Source organism: Oncorhynchus mykiss, chromosome 21 (genome assembly GCF_057628025.1).
Source record: "Oncorhynchus mykiss isolate SJ-2025 chromosome 21, ASM5762802v1, whole genome shotgun sequence".
Lineage (NCBI taxonomy): Eukaryota > Metazoa > Chordata > Actinopteri > Salmoniformes > Salmonidae > Oncorhynchus > Oncorhynchus mykiss.
The window spans coordinates 10,510,961-10,536,726 of record NC_143042.1 but is presented as its reverse complement, the minus strand read 5'-3'; the positions used below and the strand labels follow the sequence as shown (position 1 = coordinate 10,536,726).

The 25,766-nt window shown below is 40.5% G+C and overlaps 3 gene segments (V, D, J or C); all 3 read left to right on the top strand.

Moving 5' to 3' along the window:
- Positions 1–389: 389 nt before the first annotated feature.
- Positions 390–2,287, top strand: LOC110499924 (Ig kappa-b4 chain C region-like). The segment is given in 2 exon segments: positions 390–853; positions 1,715–2,287. Coding segments are annotated over 2 exon segments (402 nt in total).
- Positions 2,288–13,791: 11,504 nt separating this feature from the next.
- LOC149972978 (Ig kappa-b4 chain C region-like) lies at positions 13,792–15,521 on the top strand. The segment is given in 2 exon segments: positions 13,792–14,079; positions 14,941–15,521. Coding segments are annotated over 2 exon segments (396 nt in total).
- A 6,941-nt stretch (positions 15,522–22,462) lies between these two features.
- Positions 22,463–24,953, top strand: LOC110499925 (Ig kappa-b4 chain C region-like). The segment is given in 2 exon segments: positions 22,463–23,497; positions 24,367–24,953. Coding segments are annotated over 2 exon segments (402 nt in total).
- The last annotated feature ends 813 nt before the right edge of the window (positions 24,954–25,766 follow it).

Below are 25,766 nucleotides of genomic sequence, written 5' to 3'. Positions count from 1 at the left end.
TGGACAATATGGAGGAATACTAGCAACACTGATCTAATGCTGGACTGTACCTCCAGACTAGGAGAACCTGATACACAGAGGAAGGAAAAATGACTCATATCTTGATTTAAGATACAATTCATATTTGTATTATCTAGAAACAGCTTATATGAAGTGTTTGTTCTACCTGGAAGATGTTAAAGTGTATTAGTGTTGATTATGATTCTGTATGAGTGATCTTCACTGTAACAGCTGCAGCATCACAACACAGAGAGGTTTTTGTACCAGCAGTAATAGTGATTGTATCACTGTGGAGGACTTTTGGTAGCGGTACCAGACTTGATGTTGGAAGTAAGTAAAGAACAAATTATTTATTCCAAACTATTTATTCAACTTTTGATGTCGTGTTTCAATTTCTCTATACATTTTGCCTTGATATTGAGGATTTTTCAAATTGACTTTTTTAGATGATTTAAACAAAATGCACAAGGCCTACACATACTATGGCCAATTTGAATATGAATGTTATTACATCTAATCAAATCTGACCTGCCTTTAAACTATGAAAGTGATTAGCCTACATTTGAGATTAGTTGTATGAATAAACATGCTGCACCTACAGTAGTAGGAGATGTACAAGAAAAAGTCAGGTTTGGTCCATGTTAAGGAAATCAACATGAAAAACACTTTATTTCTAATTGAGTAGAATAATTCATTTCTGAAATGTATTCATACTATAGTAGAGTTAATTATTTGAACCACAGTCTAATGAAATGAAGAGTGCCAAACATGCAGGAGGTTGTTGTACCAGCAGTAATAGGGATTGTATCACTGTGGTACACTTTTGGTAGCGGCACCAGACTAGATGTTGGAAGTAAGTAACACGCTCTTTGATATTTCTTTCTGATTCTTTTTGGGGGTATTTTACTCTGTGAAACTTCGTCTATATGAATATATTGCGATTTTTCATATTTTCCTTCCTAAAAAAATATATTTTTTGTATTACTTTTGACAAAGCCTTCTTTCAAATGAAATGTTATTTAAATAACATGTTCAAATGTAGGTGTTTATTTAAATGTGTGGTTTGATGGATTGCAGAGGAGAGTTCCAGTATGATAACTATTTAATAATATGGAATAGAGTTGTTGCATTGTGTATTACTGTTTGTGTGCCATTCTTTATTTATATTTTTATTATCTTTAACTCAAATATTTTTGGTTAAATGTAGATTTTGAATGAGCCTTCTTTCAAATAAATATTTATTGACTCAAAATGATAAATTGTAGGTTTATTTGAATGTCTGATTTGTAAAATTGCATAATATTACACCTAATTGTGGTATAAAAACTAATAGTATTGTATATAGTATTCATCATTGTTGCGTTGTATTGATGGTAGACTTCACTGTTAGTGTGAAGACAAAGACAAAGAATATAAGTAGGTTGTTCTGATCAGATCCATTCCTAAACAATATCTGTATAACATGTATAACTGACACCATATGACTAGTAACTCTAGTTATTTAACCACTTTATACTTGTTTGGTTCATAAATCTGCTTTGTATCAATTACTTTTGTGTTTTTTCCAAATCTTTTCAACAATCCAACTTCTACATTCATATTTAGATGGCATTTCCAATTACCTTTATTTGGTTGTGGACCTTAATGGAGATGATCTCTTAGTGTTGTTGTACTTGATGTAGTTACTTAGTTGATGTGTTCTGTTTGTTTACAGGTAACAGTGCCCCCACCCTCACCGTCCTGCCCCCCTCTAGTGAGGAGCTGTCCAGTACAACAACAGCCACACTGACGTGTCTGGCCAACAAGGGCTTCCCCTCAGACTGGACCTTGAGCTGGAAAGTGGACGGGACCAGCAACAACCAGAAGACCAGTCCCGGGGTCCTGGAGAAGGATGGCCTGTACAGCTGGAGCAGCACCCTGACTCTCACTGGCCTGGAGTGGACCAAGGCAGGAGAGGTGACCTGTGAAGCCCAGCAGAAATCCCAGACTCCAGTCACCAAGACCCTGAGGAAGGCTGACTGTTCTGGGTAGGACCCCTCAGTCACACACCCCTGTGGAGGGAGGCTGCTGGTTCCTCTGATTTGATTCTGTTCTGAGATCAGATATTCTATGTCTTGTTCATCACTGACATGTAGACTAACAGGGGGCTTTGCTTGAGTTAATGTGTCAATCCACTCTGTAGACTGAGGTTGTATCAGTGTTAGATGTGATGTGTTCTGTTTTATTAATATTAGATACTGTAGGAATGTTTGCTTTGATAAAAATAAAGATTTCCCTTTGGAACAAATATTGCCCTTGTCTCTTTCAATAAACCCAAATAGACTTTAATCTTAAATATTGTTGAATGATATAGCAACATATTCATAAAGCCGGATTCACAGTTTCTATGAAACTATCAGATCTAAACCTCATTGATTAGTTATTTATGTTCTAACCAAATCGTCATCAACCAGTAGTTCATACTAACACAATATACTACTATTTTCACAGGAGAGGTCTAGATACTACAATGTTAACAGGAGAGGTCTAGATAATGCAATGTTAACAGGAGAGGTCTAGATAATACAATGTTAACAGGAGAGCTCTAGATAATACAATGTTAACAGATTAACAGGAGAGTTCTAGACAATACAATGTTAACAGATTAACAGGAGAGTTCTAGATAATACAATGTTAACAGATTAACAGGAGAGGTCTAGATAATACAATGTTAACAGATTAACAGGAGAGGTCTAGATACTACAATGTTAACAGATTAACAGGAGAGTTCTAGATAATACAATGTTAACAGATTAACAGGAGAGTTCTAGACAATACAATGTTAACAGATTAACAGGAGAGTTCTAGATAATACAGTGTTAACAGATTAACAGGAGAGTTCTAGACAATACAATGTTAACAGATTAACAGGAGAGTTCTAGATAATACAGTGTTAACAGATTAACAGGAGAGTTCTAGATAATACAATGTTAACAGATTAACAGGAGAGTTCTAGATACTACAATGTTAACAGATTAACAGGAGAGTTCTAGATAATACAATGTTAACAGATTAACAGGAGAGGTCTAGATAATACAATGTTAACAGATTAACAGGAGAGGTCAAGACACATGTAGTACATGGTACTCCTTATTCATCTTTCTTGGAAAGTTTTTTAACCTGCTTGATTTATAGACTTAGTCTAATGCTATTGAACATTTGTTCGATATGTCGGACTCTCACCAATGTGATCATTCCTGTATTTTGCTTAATTGCAATACATTTAATATTATGTGGACAAATGTATCACATCTTCAAGATATAGTCTTCTCTACCTCCAACCCCCTGGGAACAGAGTGAACATCTGGTGACAGTGCTGCTCTATTCTGGAACAAGCAGAACCACCCAACCCTGTCTATGTAAATCTCAGTTTCACTCCCACAGCTACCGGTCTAGCAGATGAACAGTTTCACTGTCTGAAATACCCTGGATTGGGCCAGATGTGAGGGAGTGGACTGGTTTTAACCTCTATGGTGGATTCAGGAAGGGAGACATAACAGATATGCCAACATGTAATGAATGACAGATATAATGGGTATTATACTTCATGATGATAGTTTACATGTGTCTCATGTTGAATCCAGCGTCAGGTCTCATTCACAGAGCTAACAGTCCGTAACCTACTCATGAAAAAAGTTAATATGCTGCTGTTGATGATCACATCCATTGGATTTCCACAGCTGGTTGTAAGGTCTATTTGTGGATTTTTTGAGGGCTTGGGAGCCTGAAGCGATTGTAACTTTCAAGTAATATTAAATTACGTGAATAAAAGGGGCATAAATACAATGCTATTATTGGTTATTGGTTGTTTTTTAGCAAGACAAAACTATAATGAATAATGGAGATTTTTAAAAGTCATATATCATGTAACTTCTGAACATATATCACTTTATCTGTTTATTATTGTTATGGTAATATGCTATGGTAACATATTGATATCCATGGAAACCAGTCAGTTTCCACCTTCCAGTGATCATTGGCACGGCCAGCCCGCTCATTAGGCAGGATTAGGTGGCCGCCTATGGCGTTAGATTGACGAGGGCGGCATTTTCTGAGCTAAACTGACCAGTACACACATACAGCAACATATAAAACCTCCCATAATTCTGCCTAAAAACAATGATAATTTCTCTCAGCCAGTGGCATATGGGCTTTTTAGGTGAGCGCTGATGCAGCCCTATGATAAGCAGTGCCCACTTTGACAAAGGCAGGGGCGCAAAACATTTTGCTTGTCCATTCCCAGTGCGCCTCTCCAGGGTGCTCTTGGAGAGACACATCGCTGCGGCGTTCCACCAACGTTCCGTCGAAAATAATCATGTAACATAAATCATGTCAGGGATATAGGATATGGTAGAAAGAGTATGTGGATTTTCTGTCACCTACAGGACAGAGATAAAATGTAAAAAAGTGTAATGAGATTGTCACGAACCGGCTCAAAGCCCGTAACAAAGGGAGACAACGTGGAGATAAGGAGTAACAAAATATACATTTATTAACTAAAGCAACTAAGGAAAATATACAATGATGTGTGTAATCAGTAGTGTAAGTGAGTGTTTTGCATGCATGAATGTGATAATGCAGGGTGTTGAAAGGTGCCAAAGCAAACAACAAAAGGCCACCAAGAACCACAACACAATCTACAAATGTGTCTGCATGGAGAGAGTCTACCCCATGAATGGGGAAGTGGTGTATTTATCCTGGGAAACACCTGGGCCCATGTAGCTGACGACCCTCTCAACTCCGCCCACCGGCATCCTAATAAGGAAACAAAAACAAAGACAGAATACGGCAGACAGAGTGGGAGGGTCGTCACATTCCCCCCCATAAAACCGGGGACCAACAAGGACCCCGGAACAACATACCAGCCCCTGCAGTCCCAAATTGACACAGCCTCCTGCGTCCCAAATTGGTGAGGGGTTATGTGTTACACTTACAATTTGCCCCAGCCAACCTCCTCCCCAAACCTCAGCAACCTTCGCACAGGAAGCAACATTTAAGAGGAAAGAAGGAAACAAGACCAGGAGGGAAAAGACAGGACAGAGAGAACATGACAATACAAAACAATGGTCAGTCACGTAAACATTTAGGAACAGGGTGCACGAGAGAGCGCATCAGCAATCACGTTTTCATTCCCCCTGATGTGCCGCACATCGAGATGGAAAGATTGTAAAAATAAACACCATCGCATTATCCTCTGGTGGACACATCATGGACCTCAAAAAAGTGAGGGGGTTATGGTCGGTGTAGACCACAATAGGTACTGCCCCCGACCCGACATACACTTCGAAGTGTTGTAGCGCCCAAATGAGTGCTAGCGCTTCCTTTTCAATAACCGAATAATTCAACTGATAATCATTAAACTTTTTGGAAAAGAAACTAACAGGCCTCTCAACCCCAGACACATCTGCTCGCAGCAAAACTGCACCTACCCCCACATGACTAGCATCCACCTGCAAGGTAAATGACAAATCCATGCGAGGAGCAGCCAGCACCGGAGTTGAGGTAAGCAACCTCTTTGCATCTTCAAAAGCGTGTTGACAACGAGTAGACCAAACGTAAACAGCCTTAGCTTTCAGCATATCCGTCAAGGGAGCGACCACAGTAGAGAAGTTACTACAAAAACTATGGTAATAACCAATCATGCCCAAGAAACGCATCAGTTCCTTTTTAGCAGTTGGTGATGGAAAAGCATCAATAGCCACCACTTTAGCCCGAACAGGACACACTTCACCCTGCCCAACCACTTTTCCAAGGTATGTAACGGTTGCCTGAGAAAACTCACATTTAGCCAGATTGATTGTGAGGCGAGCCGCAGCCAGACGGTCGACCAAGACTTGAATACGGGACAGATGTTCTTCCCAAGTATCTGCATATATCACTACATCGTCCAAATAAACAGCGCACCCGGTCAGACCGGCGACAACCCTGTTCATAAGTCGCTGAAAAGTCGCAGGTGCATTACGCAGACCGAAACTCATAACCGAATACGAGTACAGACCAAAGGGTGTAATAAAGGCAGAGATTTCACGTGCCCTAGTCGTCAGTGGCACCTGCCAATAGCCTTTTAACAGGTCAAATTTGCTCACAAACTTAGCTGCACCGACTTGATCAACACAGTCCTCCATCCGAGGAAGAGGAAATAAATCTGGCTTTGTGACACTGTTTACCTTACGGTAGGTACAAAATCGGTTTGTTCCATTCGGTTTACTGACCAAGATACAGGGAGAAGCCCAACTGGAGAAAGAAGGCTCTGCTATCTTACTCTCCAGCATGTACTTGACCTCAGCATCCAGACAACGTAGTTTCTCTGAAGAAACTCTATAGAACCGCTGACGAATGGGGTCAGCATTTCCAATGTCAATATCATGTTCCATTAAGTTTGTACGTGTAGGTGTATCAGAAAACAAACCTGGAAATCTCTGAATCAGACCAACCATCTCTTTCCGCCCATCAATAGGTAGGTGAGTGAGAAGACTGTCTAAGATATCCAGTGTTTCTGAATTTTTCAATCTACCCTGCAATATACAATCGTCAGGACCAGGAACATCTTTCTCCTCATACACAGATCTAGCACGACAAGAACCCAAGGAAACAACGGTATCAGCCAAAAGAACAGGTTTAGCGTCCTCTGCAGAATCCCACTGTTCAGTCTCAGAGGAACGTGCATAATAGGGTTTTAACAGATTTACATGGCACAGCTGGTGTGCTTTCCTCCGTTCTGGAGTGGCCACTAGATAATTTTGCTCAGTGTACTGGCGCAACACTGTATATGGACCTTGAAACTTGGCTTGAAAAGGAGAACCAACAATTGGCAGCAGAGCAAGAACCTGGTCACCCGGACTAAAGTGACGAGACTCAGCTCGGATATCAAATATGCCCTTCATCCTCTCCTGTGAAGATGATAACTCCTCTTTAGCCATTTCATCAGCGGCATACAGCCGTCGCCGGAAATCACACACATACGATAACAGGGACTGAGGAGGCTCGGGAGACTTCCAGTCATCCTGGAGAACAGACAAAAGTCCACGCACCCTATGTCCAAACACAAGGTCATTTGGACTGAAACCCGTGCTCTCCTGTGAAACCTCCCTAGCGGCTAACAGTAACCAAGGCAACCCCTCCTCCCAATCCTTATCCATCTCAGTACAATAAGCTCTCAACAAAGACTTAAGAGTTTGATGGAAACGTTCCAGTGCTCCTTGACTTTTTTTAAACAAATTGTGTTTAATATGGAGCTGTTGAAGAACCTGACTAAACAGATTAGAGATGAAATTAGATCCTTGATCTCTCTGAATGACCTTAGGGATTCCAAACAATGAGAGAAACTGAGTCAAAGCTTTTAACACAGATTTAGTTGTGATAGATCGGAGAGTGACCCACACAGTCAATAATCAAATACTCAAAAGGTTGGCTGAGTACAGGAATAGGAAACAATGGTACCGGTTAATAGCTTGATTAGGCTTACCAGTTAATTGACAGGTGTGACAAGTTTTGATAAAATCAGAAACATCCCTCTTTAATTTAGGCCAAAAGAAATGTCTTAAAATGCGATTGTAGGTTTTCCTCACCCCCATATGTCCAGCAACATCGCTGTGGGAAGTTTCCAACACCAACTCACGAAGCTTAACTGGTACAACAACCTGACTAATTGCCTCCCCCAGAAAACAATTATCATGAGACACCCACTTTCTCATCAGGACATCCTCTTGGAGAAAATCTCCCAACTGTTCTACAGGCACAATTTGGTCACTCAACTCTTCTAACGTGGGGTCATCCCGTTGCGCATTAATTAGATCTGAACGGGTTACAGATAATGGAATAACAGGGAAAACAGTGACATACTTCTTTGTATTATTATCATTAGTCAGCGCAGTGACCAATTCGCCACGGCTCATAGAACGTGTACACGCAGAGAACACCTCTGGGAAACTCTGTACACACTCATCAGGAATCCCAACAAATGACGGCTTAGTGGAAACCACTAGAGATGGAAACACGACAGGCCATACACGCTCACCAGCCAAGTTATTCCCAAGGATAACGTTGATACCCTCAATAGGCAACGAAGGACGCACCCCCACAACAACTTCACCCTTCACCAGCCCACAATCCAACATCAGTTTATGCAATGGAACTGACAGAGTGTTCAAACCTATTCCCCTAATTAGAACACTATTCCCCGAATCAGTCTTAGCAGAAAAGGGTAACACAGATTCCAACACAAATGATTCAGAGGCACCCGTGTCTCTCAGGATCTTTACTGGCACTAGGTCTTTACTTCCTAACATAGACACAAAACCTTCCGTAATGAAAGGTAAATAGTCTGGATCAATATGGACTTTCACATTCTCCTGGGCCTGAGGAAATGAGTCATGAGTGAACTGATGTGGAACAGGTGCAGCTAACGCGGTAGGCTTGGATTTAGCGTAAGCACCCTTTGACCTGAGAGGTGGACATTCGTTTTTCCAATGACCTGAACCTTGACAGTAGTGACACTCCTGCCCAAAGTCAGCTTTACCATGGGAGTCAGGCTCAACCCTAAGTAATAAAATGGGGATGAGGTAGTTGGATGGGCTATTTACAGATGGGCTATGTACAGGTGCAGTGATCTGTGAGCTGCTCTGACAGCTGGTGCTTAAAGTTAGAGAGGGAGATATAAGATTCCATCTACAGATATTTTTTCAATTCGCTCCAGTCATTGGCAGCAGAGAACTGGAAGGAAAGGCGACTTTGGGGATGACCAGTGAGATATACTTGTTGGAGTGCGTGCTACGGGTGGGTGTTGTTATGGTGACCAGTGAGCTGAGATAAGGCAGAGCTTTACCTAGCTAAGACTTGTAGATGACCTGGAGCCAGTGGGTCTGGCGACAAATATGTAGCGAGGGCCAGCCGACGAGAGCATTCAGGTCGCGGTTATGGGTGGTATATGGGGCTTTGGTGACATAATGGATGACACTGTGAAAGACTGCATCCAGTTTTCTGAGTAGTGTTGGAAGCTATTTTGTAAATTACATTGCTGAAGCTGAGGATCGGTAGGATAGTCAGTTTGGCAGTGTGCGTGAAGGAGGCTTTGTTGTGAAATAGGAAGCCGATTCTGGATTTAATTTTGGATTGGAAATGTTTAATATGAGTCTGGAAGGAGAGTTTACAGTCCAGCCTTGCACCTAGGTATTTGTAGTTGTCCACATATTCTAATTCAGAACTGTCCAGAGTAGTGATGCTAGTCGCACGGGCGGGTGTGGGCAGCAATGGGTTGAAGAGCACACATTTAGTTTTATGAGCTTTTAAGAGCAGTTGGAGGCCACGGAAGGAGTGTTGTATGGAATTGAAGCTTGTTTGGAGGTTTGTTCACACAGTGTCCAAATAAGGGCCAGATGTATACAGAATGGTGTCATCTGGATCAAGGAATAACCCGCAGCAAGAGCGACATCTTTGATATATACAGAGAAAAGAGTCGGCCCGAGAATTGAACCCTGTAGCACCCCCATAGAGACTGCCAGAGGTCCGGACAACAGGCCTTCCGATTTGACACACTGAACTCTATCTGAGAAGTAGTTGGTGAACCAGGAGAGGCAGTCATTTGAGAAACCAAGGCTGTTGAGTCTGCCAATAAGAGTATTTTAATGTATTGACAGAGTCGAAAGCCTTGGCCAGGTCGATGAAGACGGCTGCACAGTACTGTCTTCTATCGATGGCGGTTATGATATCGTTTAGTACCTTGAGCGTGGCTGAGGTGCACCCATGACCAGCTCGGAAACCGGATTGCACAGCGGAGAAGGTACGGTGGGATTCGAAATGGTCAGTGATCTGTTTGTTAACTTGGCATTCAAAGACTTAAATGCTGCTGACTGACTTCATTTAAAAATATATAAATATATATATTTTTAAATGTACTATGTAGGCAAGTCAGTTAAGAACAAATAATTTTTTACTATGACTCCCAATCACTGCTGTTTGTGATTCAGCCCGGGATCAAACCAGCATCTGTAGTGACGCCTCTAGCATTGAGATGCAGTGCCTTAGACTGCTGCGCCACTCGGTAGCCCAACTTATCTAAAAGGGAGATCTCCAGAGCTGGCTGCTCTCTGGAACTACCATAGTGGTGTCTGACTGAGGGAGGTTTTTGTACGACTCTGTATCACTGTGTGAACACCCAGAAACTGTTGGAGTAGTGTGCACTCTGACAGTAGTAATCTCCTGCATCTTCAGCCTGGACTCCACTGATGGTCAGAGTGAAGTCACTCCCAGATCCACTGCCACTGAATCTAGATGGAGTCCCAGACTGAAGTGTTGTAGCATGGTAAATAAGGAGTTTAGGAGCTCCTCCAGGTTTCTGTTGCTACCAGGCTAGATAGTTATTAGAATACACATTACTGCTGATTTTACAGTTCAGAGAGATTTGCTGTCCTGGGAGAGCAGCTTCCACTGAAGGAGTTTGAGTCACAACGTACTGTCCTCTGGATTCTGAAAAATATAATTAAAACATCTATATGAATGAAGTATTACATTTAATAATCAATCATTTTGAAAGAATTAGTAACATTGATATACATGTCGATAGTGTAAATTTAAATCATTCAAAAAATTGTAACCTTGGAAGCAGAAAACAAGTGTCCAGATGAATACGGTGATAAAAGTCATGGTTGTTGTGGGTTCTGTTGTCATGAAGAACAGCTCTCAGTCATGAAGTGTTAAACTCACAGGGATATAAACACTCCCAGAGCACTGAAGCATGTGCTGTCTATGCAAAGTGTCCTTACTATTCAAACATACTTTTTGGTGCCACAGGGATAATGTAGTTGACGGGATCTGTGTGAACAGCAGCATTTTAATGGTTGAGGCTGATTGTCCAGCCAGTCATGGCCTTGAATGGTAAACAAGCCTCATCTGGGCTCAATCAAAGGCTGGGAATGTTCTGGAAGATTCTAGCCAGGCGTAGCAGGAGAGAGGTTATAACTTGACAGAACCTTAGATTGTTTAAGTGGGTTTATAATCCTGTTATAATATCTCAAATCAAAGTGTCTAATATGTAATAATAAACTGGGTGTTTCGAGCCCTGAACGATGACTGGCTGACAGCCGTGGTCTATGAAACCGTGTACCATGGGTATGAAAACAACTTTTATTTATACTGCTCTAATTATGTTGGTAACCAGTTTATAATATAAATAAAGAACCTTGGGTGTTTGTGATATATGGCCAATATACCTGTCTAAGGGCTGTGTCCAGACACACCGTGTTGCGTTGTGCTTAAGAACAGCCTTTGGCCACGGTATATTGGCCATATATAACACCTCCTCTGGCTTTTTCACTGAAATACTCTTCCTGGACAGTCAGATGTTATTAATAAATGTTGTGTGATGTAGAAACCTGATAGCTATGTAATCACTGACATGGTTTCTGATATAAGTGCTGAATGAGGACTGATGCAATGATTATAGACATCTACAAATGGAGCATATTGTTATTACTGTGTTATTAGACCAGATAGTAGTATGTCTCCCTCCAGTGGTCAGGCTCAGTAACTGCAGTCTGTGATGCAGCTGACTGACTGATCTAAAAGGGAGATCTCCAGAGCTCTGACGTCTCTAGTCTCCTGCATCACCTGCTGCTCTCTGGAACTACCACAGTAGTGTGAGGGAGGATGTATGGGTAATGTTTAGTGGCTTTATTGTATCTCTTTGAATCATGTTGATTGAATTCTAGCTTTTCAAAACACAAGTCATCTTTAGGGGTTTTGATAATTGCACAATATCTCCATTCAGATTGGTTGATGGTTACTTAACAGAGTCAACATGTAGTTAATGTTCAGGAGAAACATTTAGTGATCAGTTATGATGTAAGGTCTTCTAGACATAGCTTTGGTTTGACTCTATTGTTGTTCAGGTCTACTACACAAGTCATTGTACTGGATCATCTCCTCCCCTCAGCACCTGCAGTAGGTCCCAGCTGTATCAGTACAGTCACTGTACAGTCTGACTGAGGGAGGTTTTTGTACGGCTCTGTATCACTGTGTGAACACCCAGACACTGTTGGGGTAGTGTAAACTCTGACAGTAGTAATCTCCTGCATCTTCAGCCTGGACTCCACTGATGGTCAGAGTGAAGTCACTCCCAGATCCACTGCCACTGAATCTAGATGGAGTCCCAGACTGAAGTGTTGTAGCTGAGTAAATAAGGAGTTGAGGAGCTCCTCCAGGTTTCTGTTGGTACCAGGCTAGGTAGTTATTAGAATACACATTACTGCTGGTTTTACAGTTCAGAGAGACTGTCTGTTCTGGGAGAACAGCTTTCACTACCGGAGTCTGTGTCACAACGTACTGTCCTCTGGATTCTGAAAAATATAGTAAAAGCATTTGTATGAATTAAATATTACATATAGTAATGAATAGTTCTGAATAGAAATATTAACATTGATACATGTAAACACTGTAGATTTAATTCATTTTCAACAATACATTCTCAAAATTGTAACCTTGTATGTAGAAAACAAATGTCCAGATGAATATGGTGATAAAAGTCATGGTTGTTGTGGGTTCTGTTGTCATGAAGAACAGCTCTCAGTCATGAAGTGTTCAACTCACAGGGATATAAACACTATTAGAGCAGTGGAGCAGATGCATTATGCAAATTAATGTTTCAAATCTATTTCAGGTTCCAAGTAGTATCCCATCAGAATACATTTTGAGATTTATTTTATAATAATTAGGTGGGTAATTAAATGTGTCTTATTTCACACATTTTTATGCCCAAGTGTGAATTGGAATTATTTATTTTTGCATATCCCAACTCCCCCTGAGACAACCTCGGAGAGTGGGGTCACGGCCAGGGTCTGCCGTTGCCAACTCTAACCGCTAGCTACCTGCTGCCCCTTTTACAACATCAAACAGCAACTGTTTTATCTGATAACTAATGTATGGTAACTTTTATGTCACACCACCATTATATTATTATTCTGATGATGATCAGATATAATGAACTGTCTGTTCACTCATGTTCGGTCTCTCATGTAAGTTCCTCTAATCAGTTAGTGAACACTTCTCTAAACTAAAGCTGGTGGGATTCCTCTGGTAGTGTTGTCTGTCCTCTGTGACTTTACCACCACTGTTAAATCTGAGATCAACATGTTTAATAAAGGAATATACAACATGGATCACTATCACTACTGCTGCTGCTGTTGTCTTTCATATGGACAATATGGAGGAATACTAGCAACACTGATCTAATGCTGGACTGTACCTCCAGACTAGGAGAACCTGATACACAGAGGAAGGAAAAATGACTCATATCTGGATTTAAGATACAATTCATATTTGTATTATCTAGAAACAGCTAATATGAAGTGTTTGTTCTACCTGGAAGATGTTAAAGTGTATCTGTGTTGATTATGATTCTGTATGAGTGATCTTCACTGTAACAGCTGCAGCATCACAACACAGAGAGGTTTTTGTACCAGCAGTAATAGTGATTGTATCACTGTGGTGTACTTTTGGTAGCGGCACCAGACTTGATGTTGGAAGTAAGTAAAGTCCAAATGATTTATTACAAACTATTTATTCAACTTTTGATGTTGTGTTTCAATTTCTCTATACATTTTGACTTGATATTGAGGATTTTTCAAATGAACTTTTTTAGATGATTTATACAAAATACACAAGGCCTACACATACTATGGCCACTTTTAATATGAATGTTATTACATCTAATCAAATCTGACCTGCCTTTAAACTATGAAACTGATTTGCCTACATTTTAGATTAGTTGTATGAATAAACATGCTGCACCTACAGTAGTAGGAGATGTACAAGAAAAAGTCAGGTTTGGTCCATGTTAAGGAAATCAACATGAAAAACACTTTATTTCTAATTGAGTAGAATAATTCATTTCTGAAATGTATTCATACTATAGTAGAGTTAATTATTTGAACCACAGTCTAATGAAATGAAGAGTGCCAAACATGCAGGAGGTTGTTGTACCAGCAGTAATAGGGATTGTATCACTGTGGTACACTTTTGGTAGCGGCACCAGACTAGATGTTGGAAGTAAGTAACACGCTCTTTGATATTTCTTTCTGATTCTTTTTGGGGGTATTTTACTCTGTGAAACTTCTTCTATAAGAATATATTGCGATTTTTCATATTTTCCTTCCTAAAAAAATATATTTTTTGTATTACTTTTGACAAAGCCTTCTTTCAAATGAAATGTTATTTAAATAACATGTTCAAATGTAGGTGTTTAGTTAAATGTGTGGTTTGATGGATTGCAGAGGAGAGTTCCAGTATGATAACTATTTAATAATATGGAATATGGTTGTTGCATTGTGTATTACTGTTTGTGTGCCATTCTTTATTTATATTTTTATTATCTTTAACTCAAATATTTTTGGTTAAATGTAGATTTTGAGTGAGCCTTCTTTCAAATAAATATTTATTGACTCAAAATGATAAATTGTAGGTTTATTTGAATGTCTGATTTGTAAAATTGCATAATATTACACCTAATTGTGGTATAAAAACGAATAGTATTGTATATAGTATTCATCATTGTTGCGTTGTATTCGTGGTAGACTTCACTGTTAGTGTGAAGACAAAGACAAAGAATATGAGTAGGTTGTTCTGATCAGATCCATTCCTAAACAATATCTGTATAACATGTATAACTGACACCATATGACTAGTAACTCTAGTTATTTAACCACTTTATACTTGTTTGGTTCATAAATCTGCTTTGTATCCTATTACTTTAGTGTTTTCTCCACATCTTTTAAATAATCCAACTTCTACATTCATATTTAGAGGGCATTTCCAATTACCTTTATTTGGTTGTGGACCTTAATGGAGATAATCTCTTAGTGTTGCTGTACTTGTTGTAATTACTTAGTTGATGTATTCTGTTTTTTCCAGGTAACAGTGCCCCCACCCTCGCCGTCCTGCCCCCCTCTAGTGAGGAGCTGTCCAGTACAACAACAGCCACACTGACGTGTCTGGCCAACAAGGGCTTCCCCTCAGACTGGACCATAAGATGGAAAGTGGACGGGACCAGCCAGAAGCAGGAGACCAGTTCTAGGGTCCTGGAGAAGGATGGCCTGTACAGCTGGAGCAGCACCCTGACTCTCACTGGCCTGGAGTGGACCAAGGCAGGAGAGGTGACCTGTGAAGCTCAGCAGAATTCCCAGACTCCAGTCACCAAGACCTTGAGGAGGGCTGACTGTTAGGCCCCCTAGTCACACACCCCTGTGGAGAGAGGCTGCTGGTTCCTCTGCTTTGACTCTGTTCTGAGATCAGATGTTCTCTGTCTTTTGATCACTGACATGTCGAGTAACAGGGGGCTTTGCTTGAGTTCATGCGTCAGTCCTCTCTGTAGACTGAGATTGAATCGGTATTAGATTTGATGAGTTCTGTTTTGTTACTATTAGATACTGTAGGAATGTTTGCTTTGATGCTTTGATGAATAGATGAAAATAAAGATTTCCCTTTGGAACACATATTTCTGTTGTCTCTTTTAATAATTTGACTGCAGTCTTAAATGTTGTTGAATGGTATAGACATACAGTAATCAAGCCTGATTCACAGTTTCCTTTAAAACTATCAGGCCTGAATGTCATTGCTTAGTTATTTATGTTCTCACTTGAAACCACATCATCTTCAACCAGCAAATCAAATCAAAACAAATGTTACTAATCACATACGCCGAATACAACAGATGTAGACCTTACAGAGAAATGCTTACTTACGAGAGCCCTAACCAACAACACAGCTTTAAAGGTACGGATAAGAGATAAAAGTAACAAGTAATTAAAGAGCAGCAGTAAAATAACAATAGTTAGACTATATACAGGGGGGAACCGATACAAAGCTTCCTGCTTTAATTTGAGCTCATAAGCAGGAATCAGGAGGATTTAATTATGGTCAGATTTGCAAAATGGAGGGCAAGGGAGAGCTTTGTATGCGTCTCTGTGTGTAGTATACAGTGGGGCAAAAAGTATTTAGACTGCCACCAATTGTGCAAGTTCTCCCACTTAAAAAGATTAGAGAGGCCTGTAATTTTCATCATAGGTACACTTCAGCTATGACACACAAAATGAGGGAAAAAAATCCAGAAAATCACATTGTAGGATTTTTAATGAATTTATTTGCAAATTATGGTGGACAATAAGTATTTCTGGCTCTCACAGACCTGCAACTTCTTCTTTAAGAGGCTCCTCTGTCTTCCACTCGTTACCTGTATTAATGGCACCTGTTTGAACTTGTTATCAGTATAAAAGACACCTGTCCACAACCTCAAACAGTCACACTCCAAACTCCACTATGGCCAAGACCAAAGAGCTGTCAAAGGACACCAGAAACAAAATTGTAGACGTGCACCAGGCTGGGAAGACTGAATCTGCAATTGGCAAGCAGCTTGGTTTGAAGAAATCAACTGTGGGAGCAATTATTAGGAAATGGAAAACATACAAGACCACTGATAATCTCCCTCGATCTGGGGCTCCACACAAGATCTCACCCCGTGGGGTCAAAATGATCACAAGAACGGTGAGCAAAAATCCCAGAACCACACGGGGGGACCTAGTGAATGACCTGCAGAGAGCTGGGACCAAAGTAACAAAGCCGACCATCAGTAACACACTACGCCGCCGGGGACTCAAATCCTGCAGTACCAGACATGTCCCTCTGCTTAAGCCAGTACATGTCCAGGCCCGTCTGAAGTTTGCTAGAGAGCATTTGGATGATCCAGAAGAAGATTGGGAGAATGTCATATGGTCAGATGAAACCAAAATATAACTTTTTGGTAAAAACTCAACTCGTCGTGTTTGGAGGACAAAGAATGCTGAGTTGCATCCAAAGAACACCATATCTACTGTGAATCATGGGGTGGAAACATCATGCTTTGGGGCTGTTTTTCTGCAAAGGGAACAGGACGACTAATCCGTGTAAAGGAAATAATGAATGGGGCCATGTATTGTGAGATTTTGAGTGAAAACCTCCTTCCATCAGCAAGGGCATTGAAGATGAAACGTGGCTGGGTCTTTCAGCATGACAATGATCCCAAACACACCGCCCGGGCAACGAAGGAGTGGCTTCGTAAGAAGAATTTCAAGGTCCTGGAGTGGCCTAGCCAGTCTCCAGATCTCAACCCCATAGAAAGTTGAAAGTCCGTGTTGCCCAGCAACAGCCCCAAAACATCACTGCTCTAGAGGAGATCTGCATGGAGGAATGGGCCAAAATACCAGCAACAGTGTGTGAAAACCTTGTGAAGACTTACAGAAAACGTTTGACCTCTGTCATTGCAAACAAAGGGTATATAACAAAGTATTGAGATAAACTTTGGTTATTGAGCAAATACTTATTTTCCACCATAATTTGCAAATAAATTAATAAAAAATCCTACAACGTGATTTTCTGGATTTTTTTTCTCATTTTGTCTGTCATAGTTGAAGTGTACCTATGACGAAAATTACAGGGCTCTCTCATCTTTTTAAGTGGGAGAACTTGCACAATTGGTGGCTGACAAAATACTTTTTTTGCCCCACTGTATGTGGTCCAGAGTTCTTTTTCCTCTTGTTGCACATTTAACAGGAGAGGTCTAGATACTACAATGTTAACAGATTAACATGACAGGTTTAGCCACATGTAGTAGGTGATGGTTAATTTGATTCATATTTTTGGAACATTTTTTGACCATGCTTGATGTATAGACTCATAAAGACACATATCTTGGACTCTCACCGATGTGATCACACCTACATTAAGCAATGTTTGTTTTACAAGATCCACATCATTTCACCGGTATCATATCGTCAAGATAGTCAAAGAGTATTTTCTACCTCCAACCCACTGGGAACAGAGTGAACATCTGGTGACAGTGCTGCTCTATTCTGGGACAAGCAGAACCACCCAACCCTGTCTATGTAAATCTCAGTTTCACTCCCACAGCGACCAGTCTAGCAGTTGAACAGTTTCACTGTCTGAAATACCCTGGATTGGGCCAGATGTGAGGGAGTGACTGGTTTTAACCTCTATGGTGGATGCAGGAAGGGAGACATAACAGATATGCCACCATGTAATGAATGACAGATATAATGGGTATTATACTTTATGATGATAGTTTATGGACAAGTAGTTTACATGTGTCTCATGTTGAATCCAGCGTCAGGTCTCATTCACAGAGCTAACAGTCCGTAACCTACTCATGAAAAAAGTTAATATGCTGCTGTTGATGATCACATCCATTGGATTTCCACAGCTGGTTGTAAGGTCTATTTGTGGATTTTTTGAGGGCTTGGGAGCCTGAAGCGATTGTAACTTTCAAGTAATATTAAATTACGTGAATAAAAGGGGCATAAATGCAATGCTATTATTGTTAGGCATGTGAAGTGGAGGCGAAGTCAGGTGCAGGACAGCAGTGTAGACAACAGGCACACTTTAATACCGTTCAGAAATACAGCACAATAAAACATATACGTGCAAAAATAACGGAAAATAACAAAAGTAATGCGCCTGAACAAACCACATGATGGGAAACAGAGGGTTAAATAGATTGATTGGGGAAATGAAAAGCAGGTGTGTATGGAACAAGACAAGACCAATGGACATATGAAAAATGGAGCTGCGATGGCTGGAAAGCCGGTGACGTCGATCTCCGAACGCCGCCCGAACCAGGAGAGGAGCCCACTTCGGCGGAGGTTGTGACAATTATTGGTTATTGGTTGTTTTTTTAGCAAGACAAAACTATAATGAATAATGGAGATTGTTTTTCAAAAGTCATATATCATGTAACTTCTGAACATATATCACTTTATCTGTTTATTATTGTTATGGTAATATGCTATGGTAACATATTGATATCCATGGAAACCAGTCAGTTTCCACCTTCCAGTGATCATTGGCACGGCCAGCCCGCTCATTAGGCAGGATTAGGTGGCCACCTATGGCGTTAGATTGACGAGGGCGGCATTTTCTGAGCTAAACTGACCAAGACACACATACAGCAACATATAAAACCTCCCATAATTCTGCCTAAAAACAATGATAATTTCTCTCAGCCAGTGGCATATGGGCTTTTTAGGTGAGCACTGATGCAGCCCTATGATAAGCAGTGCCCACTTTGACAAAGGCAGGGGCGCAAAACATTTTGCTTGTCCATTCCCAGTGCGCCTCTCCAGGGTGCTGTTGGAGAGACACATCGCTGCGGCGTTCTACCAACGTTCAGTCGAAAATAATCATGTAACATAAATCATGTCGGGGATATAGGATATGGTAGAAAGAGTATGTGGATTTTCTGTCACCTACAGGACAGAGATAAACATTTTAAAAAGTGTAATGAGACGGACACTTACATCATGCAGGTTTCTCTGATCAATTCCTCTATTTATTTCACCTTTATTTAACCAGGTAGGCCAGTTGAGAACAAGTTCTCATTTACAACTGCGACCTGGCCAAGATGAAGCAAAGCAGTGTGACAAAAACAACAACACAGACTTACACATAACGTAAATAACACAAAAGAAAAGGAAAATTGAAAAATCTATGTACAGTCTGTGCAAATGTAGAAGAGTAGGGAGGTAAGCAATAAATAGGCCCGAGAGGCAAAAATAATTACAATTTAGCATTAATACTGGAGAGATAGATGTGCAGATGATGATGTGCAAGAATAGATACTGGGGTGCAAAAGAGCAAGAGGGTAAGTAATAATATGGGGATGAGGTAGTTGGATGGGCTATTTACAGATGGGCTATGTACAGGTGCAGTGATCTGTGAGCTGCTCTGACAGCTGGTGCTTAAAGTTAGAGAGGGAGATATAAGACTCCATCTACAGATATTTTTTCAATTCGCTCCAGTCATTGGCAGCAGAGAACTGGAAGGAAAGGCGGCTTTGGGGATGACCAGTGAGATATACCTGTTGGAGTGCGTGCTACGGGTGGGTGTTGTTATGGTGACCAGTGAGCTGAGATAAGGCAGAGCTTTACCTAGCTAAGACTTGTAGATGACCTGGAGCCAGTGGGTCTGGCGACAAATACGTAGCGAGGACCAGCCGACGAGAGCATTCAGGTCGCGGTTATGGGTGGTATATGGGGCTTTGGTGACATAATGGATGACACTGTGAAAGACTGCATCCAGTTTTCTGAGTAGTGTTGGAAGCTATTTTGTAAATTACATTGCTGAAGCTGAGGATCGGTAGGATAGTCAGTTTGGCAGTGTATGTATCTGTTTGGCAGTGTACGTGAAGGAGGCTTTGTTGTGAAATAGGAAGCCGATTCTGGATTTAATTTTGGATTGGAGATGTTTAATATGAGTCTGGAAGGAGAGTTTACAGTCCAGCCATGCACCTAGGTATTTGTAGTTGTCCACATATTCTAAGTCAGAACTGTCCAGAGTAGTGATGCTAGTCGCACGGGCGGGTGTGGGCAGCAATGGGTTGAAGAGCACACATTTAGTTTTTCGAGCTTTTAAGAGCAGTTGGAGGCCACGGAAGGAGTGTTGTATGGAATTGAAGCTTGTTTGGAGGTTTGTTCACACAGTGTCCAAATAAGGGCCAGATGTATACAGAATGGTGTCATCTGCGTAGAGGTGGATCAAGGAATCACCCGCAGCAAGAGCGACATCTTTGATATATACAGAGAAAAGAGTCGGCCCGAGAATTGAACCCTGTAGCACCCCCATAGAGACTGCCAGAGGTCTGGACAACAGGCCTTCCGATTTGACACACTGAACTCTATCTGAGAAGTAGTTGGTGAACCAGGAGAGGCAGTCATTTGAGAAACCAAGGCTGTTGAGTCTGCCAATAAGAATATTTTAATGTATTGACAGAGTCGAAAGCCTTGGCCAGGTCGATGAAGACGGCTGCACAGTACTGTCTTTTATCGATGGCGGTTATGATATCGTTTAGTACCTTGAGCGTGGCTGAGGTGCACCCGTGACCAGCTCGGAAACCGGATTGCACAGCGGAGAAGGTACGGTGGGATTCGAAATGGTCAGTGATCTGTTTGTTAACTTGGCATTCAAAGACTTAAATGCTGCTGACTGACTTCATTTAAAAACATATAAATATATATATTTTTAAATGTACTACGTAGGCAAGTCAGTTAAGAACAAATAATTTTTTACTATGACTCCCAATCACTGCTGTTTGTGATTTAGCCCGGGATCGAACCAGCATCTGTAGTGACGCCTCTAGCATTGAGATGCAGTGCCTTAGACTGCTGCGCCACTCAGTAGCCCAACTTATCTAAAAGGGAGATCTCCAGAGCTGGCTGCTCTCTGGAACTACCATAGTGGTGTCTGACTGAGAGAGGTTTTTGTACGACTCTGTATCACTGTGTGAACACCCAGACACTGTTGGAGTAGTGTGCACTCTGACAGTAGTAATCTCCTGCATCTTCAGCCTGGACTCCACTGATGGTCAGAGTGAAGTCACTCCCAGATCCACTGCCACTGAATCTAGATGGAGTCCCAGACTGAAGTGTTGTAGCAAGGTAAATAAGGAGTTTAGGAGCTCCTCCAGGTTTCTGTTGGTACCAGGCTAGATAGTTATTGTTGTAAACATCACTGCTGGTTTTACAGTTCAGAGAGACTGTCTGTTCTGGGAGAACAGCTTTCACTGCCGGAGTCTGTGTCACAACGTACTGTCCTCTGGATTCTGAAAAATATAGTAAAAACATTTATATGAATTAAATATTACATATTGTAATGAATAGTTCTGAATAGAAATATTAACATTGATATACTGTACATGTAAACACTGTAGATTTAATTCATTTTCAACAATACATTCTGAAAATTGTAACCTTGTATGTAGAAAACAAGTGTCCAGATGAAGATGGTGATAAAAGTCATGGTTGTTGTGGGTTCTGTTGTCACGAAGAACAGCTCTCAGTCATGAAGTGTTAAACTCACAGGGATATAAATGCTCTTAGAGCAGCAGGACAGATGCATTATGCAAATTAATGTTTCAAATCTATTTCAGGTTTCAAGTAGGCTCCCATCAGAATACATTTTGAGATTTATTTCATAATAATTAGGTGGGTAATTAAATGTGTCTTATTTCACACAGTTTTATGCCCAAGTGTGAATTGGAATTTTTTATTTTTGCATATCCCAACTCCCCCTGAGACAACCTCGGAGAGTGGGGTCAAGGCCAGGGTCTGCCGTTGCCAACGGCGACCCTGGAGCAATTAGGGTTAAGTGCCTTGCTCAAGGTCACATCAGCATATTTTTCACCTTGTCGACCCAGATATTTGAACTAGTGACCTTTCAGTTACTGGCCCAACACTCTAACCGCTAGCTACCTGCTGCCCCTTTTACAACATCAAACAGCAACTGTTTTATCTGATAACTAATGTATGGTAACTTTTATGTCACACCACCATTATATTATTATTCTGATGATGATCAGATATAATGAACTGTCTGTTCACTCATGCTCGGTCTCTCATGTAAGTTCCTCTAATCAGTTAGTGAACACTTCTCTAAACTAAAGCTGGTGGGATTCCTCTGGTAGTGTTGTCTGTCCTCTGTGACTTTACCACCACTGTTAAATCTGAGATCAACATGTTTAATAAAGGAATATACAACATGATCACTGTCACTACTGCTGCTGCTGTTGTCTTTCATATGGACAATATGGAGGAATACTAGCAACACTGATCTAATGCTGGACTGTACCTCCAGACTAGGAGAACCTGATACACAGAGGAAGGAAAAATGACTCATATCTGGATTTAAGACACAGTTCATATTTTTATTATCTAGAAATGTTATTATGAAGTGTTTGTTCTACCTGGAAGATGTTAAAGTGTATCTGTGTTGATTATGATTCTGTACGAGTGATCTTCACTGTAACAGCTGCAGCATCACAACACAGAGGTTTTTGTACCAGCAGTAATAGTGATTGTATCACTGTGGTGTACTTTTGGTAGCGGTACCAGACTTGATGTTGGAAGTAAGTAAAGTCCAAATGATTTATTCCAAACTATTTATTCAACTTTTGATGTTGTGTTTCAATTTCTCTATACATTTTGACTTGATATTGAGGATTTTTCAAATGAACTTTTTTAGATGATTTAAACAAAATACACAAGGCCTACACATACTATGGCCACTTTTAATATGAATGTTATTACATCTAATCAAATCTGACCTGCCTTTAAACTATGAAGTGATTAGCCTACATTTGAGATTAGTTGTATGAATAAACATGCTGCACCTACAGTAGTAGGAGATGTACAAGAAAAAGTCAGGTTTGGTCCATGTTAAGGAAATCAACATGAAAAACACTTTATTTCTAATTGAGTAGAATAATTCATTTCTGAAATGTATTCATACTATAGTAGAGTTAATTATTTGAACCACAGTCTAATGAAATGAAGAGTGCCAAACATGCAGGAGGTTGTTGTACCAGCAGTAATAGGGATTGTATCACTGTGGTACACTTTTGGTAGCGGCACCAGACTAGATGTTGGAAGTAAGTAACACGCTCTTTGATATTTCTTTCTGATTATTTTGGGGGTATTTTACTCTGTGAAACTTCGTCTATCTGAATATATTGTTATTTTTCATATTTTCCTTCCTAAAAAATATATTTTTTGTATTACTTTTGACTAAGCCTTCTTTCAAATGAAATGTTATTTAAATAACATGTTCAAATGTAGGTGTTTAGTTAAATGTGTGGTTTGATGGATTGCAGAGGAGAGTTCCAGTATGATAACTATTTAATAATATGGAATATAGTTGTTGCATTGTGTATTACTGTTTGTGTGCCATTTTTTATTTATATTTTTATTATCTTTAACTCAAATATTTTTGGTTAATTGTAGATTTTGAATGAGCCTTCTTTCAAATAAATATTTATTGACTCAAAATGATAAATTGTAGGTTTATATGAATGTCTGATTTGTAAAATTGCATAATATTACACCTAATTGTGGTATAAAAACTAATAGTATTGTATATAGTATTCATCATTGTTGCGTTGTATTCATGGTAGACTTCACTGTTAGTGTGAAGACAAAGACAAAGAATATGAGTAGGTTGTTCTGATCAGATCCATTCCTAAACAATATCTGTATAACATGTATAACATGTATAACTGACACCATATGACTAGTAACTCTAGTTATTTAACCACTTTATACTTGTTTGGTTCATAAATCTGCTTTGTATTCTATTACTTCAGTGTTTTCTCCACATCTTTTAAACTATCTAACTTCTACATTCATTTTTAGTGGGCATTTCCAATTACCTTTATTTGGTTGTGGACCTTAATGGAGATAATCTCTTAATGTTGTTGTACTTGATGTAGTTACTTAGTTGATGTGTTCTGTTTGTTTACAGGTAACAGTGCCCCCACCCTCACCGTCCTGCCCCCCTCTAGTGAGGAGCTGTCCAGTACAACAACAGCCACACTGACGTGTCTGGCCAACAAGGGCTTCCCCTCAGACTGGACCTTGAGCTGGAAAGTGGACGGGACCAGCAACAACCAGAAGACCAGTCCCGGGGTCCTGGAGAAGGATGGCCTGTACAGCTGGAGCAGCACCCTGACTCTCACTGGCCAGGAGTGGACCAAGGCAGGAGAGGTGACCTGTGAAGCTCAGCAGAATTCCCAGACTCCAGTCACCAAGACCTTGAGGAGGGCTGACTGTTCTGGGTAGGCCCCCTAGTCACACACCCCTGTGGAGAGAGGCTGCTGGTTCCTCTGCTTTGACTCTGTTCTGAGATCAGATGTTCTCTGTCTTTTGATCACTGACATGTCGAGTAACAGGGGGCTTTGCTTGAGTTCATGTGTCAGTCCTCTCTGTAGACTGAGATTGTATCAGTGTTAGATTTGATGAGTTCTGTTTTGTTACTATTAGATACTGTAGGAATGTTTGCTTTGATGCTTTGATGAATAGATGAAAATAAAGATTTCCCTTTGGAACACATATTTCTGTCTCTTTTAATAATTAGACTGCAGTCTTAATGTTGTTGAATGGTATAGACATACAGTAATCAAGCCTGATTCACAGTTTACTAATCACATGCGCCGAATACAACAGATGTAGACCTTACAGAGAAATGCTTACTTACGAGAGCCCTAACCAACAACACAGCTTAAAAAAAATAATTATGAGAATAAGAGATAAAAGTAACAAGTAATTAAAGAGCAGCAATAAAATAACAATAGAGAGACTATATACATGGGGGAACCGATACAGAGTCAATGTGTGGTGGCACCGGTTCGTTGAGGTAGTATGTACATGTAGGTAGAGTTATTAAAGTGACTATGCATAGATGACAACAGAGAGTAGCGGTGGTGTGAAGAGGGGGAGAGGGGGGGAAATGCAAATAGTCTGGGTAGCCATTTGACTAGATGTTCAGGAGTCTTATGGCTTGGGGGTAGAAGCTGTTTAGAAGCCTCTTGGACCTAGACGTGGCGCTCCGGTACTGCTTGCCATGCTGTAGCAGAGAGAACAGTCTATGACTAGGGTGGTGTTTAGTCCCATGGTCCTTAGCTTATTGATGAGCTTTGAGGGCACTATGGTGTTGAAAGCTGAGCTGTAGTCAATGAATAGAATTCTCACATAGGTGTTCCTTTTTTCCAGGTGGGAAAGGGCAGTGTGGAGAGCAATAGCGATTGTATCATCTGTGGATCTGTTGGGGCGGTATGCAAATTGGAGTGGGTTTAGGGTTGCTGGGATGATGTTGTAGATGTGAGCCATGACCAGTCTTTCAAAGCACTTCATGGCTACAGACGT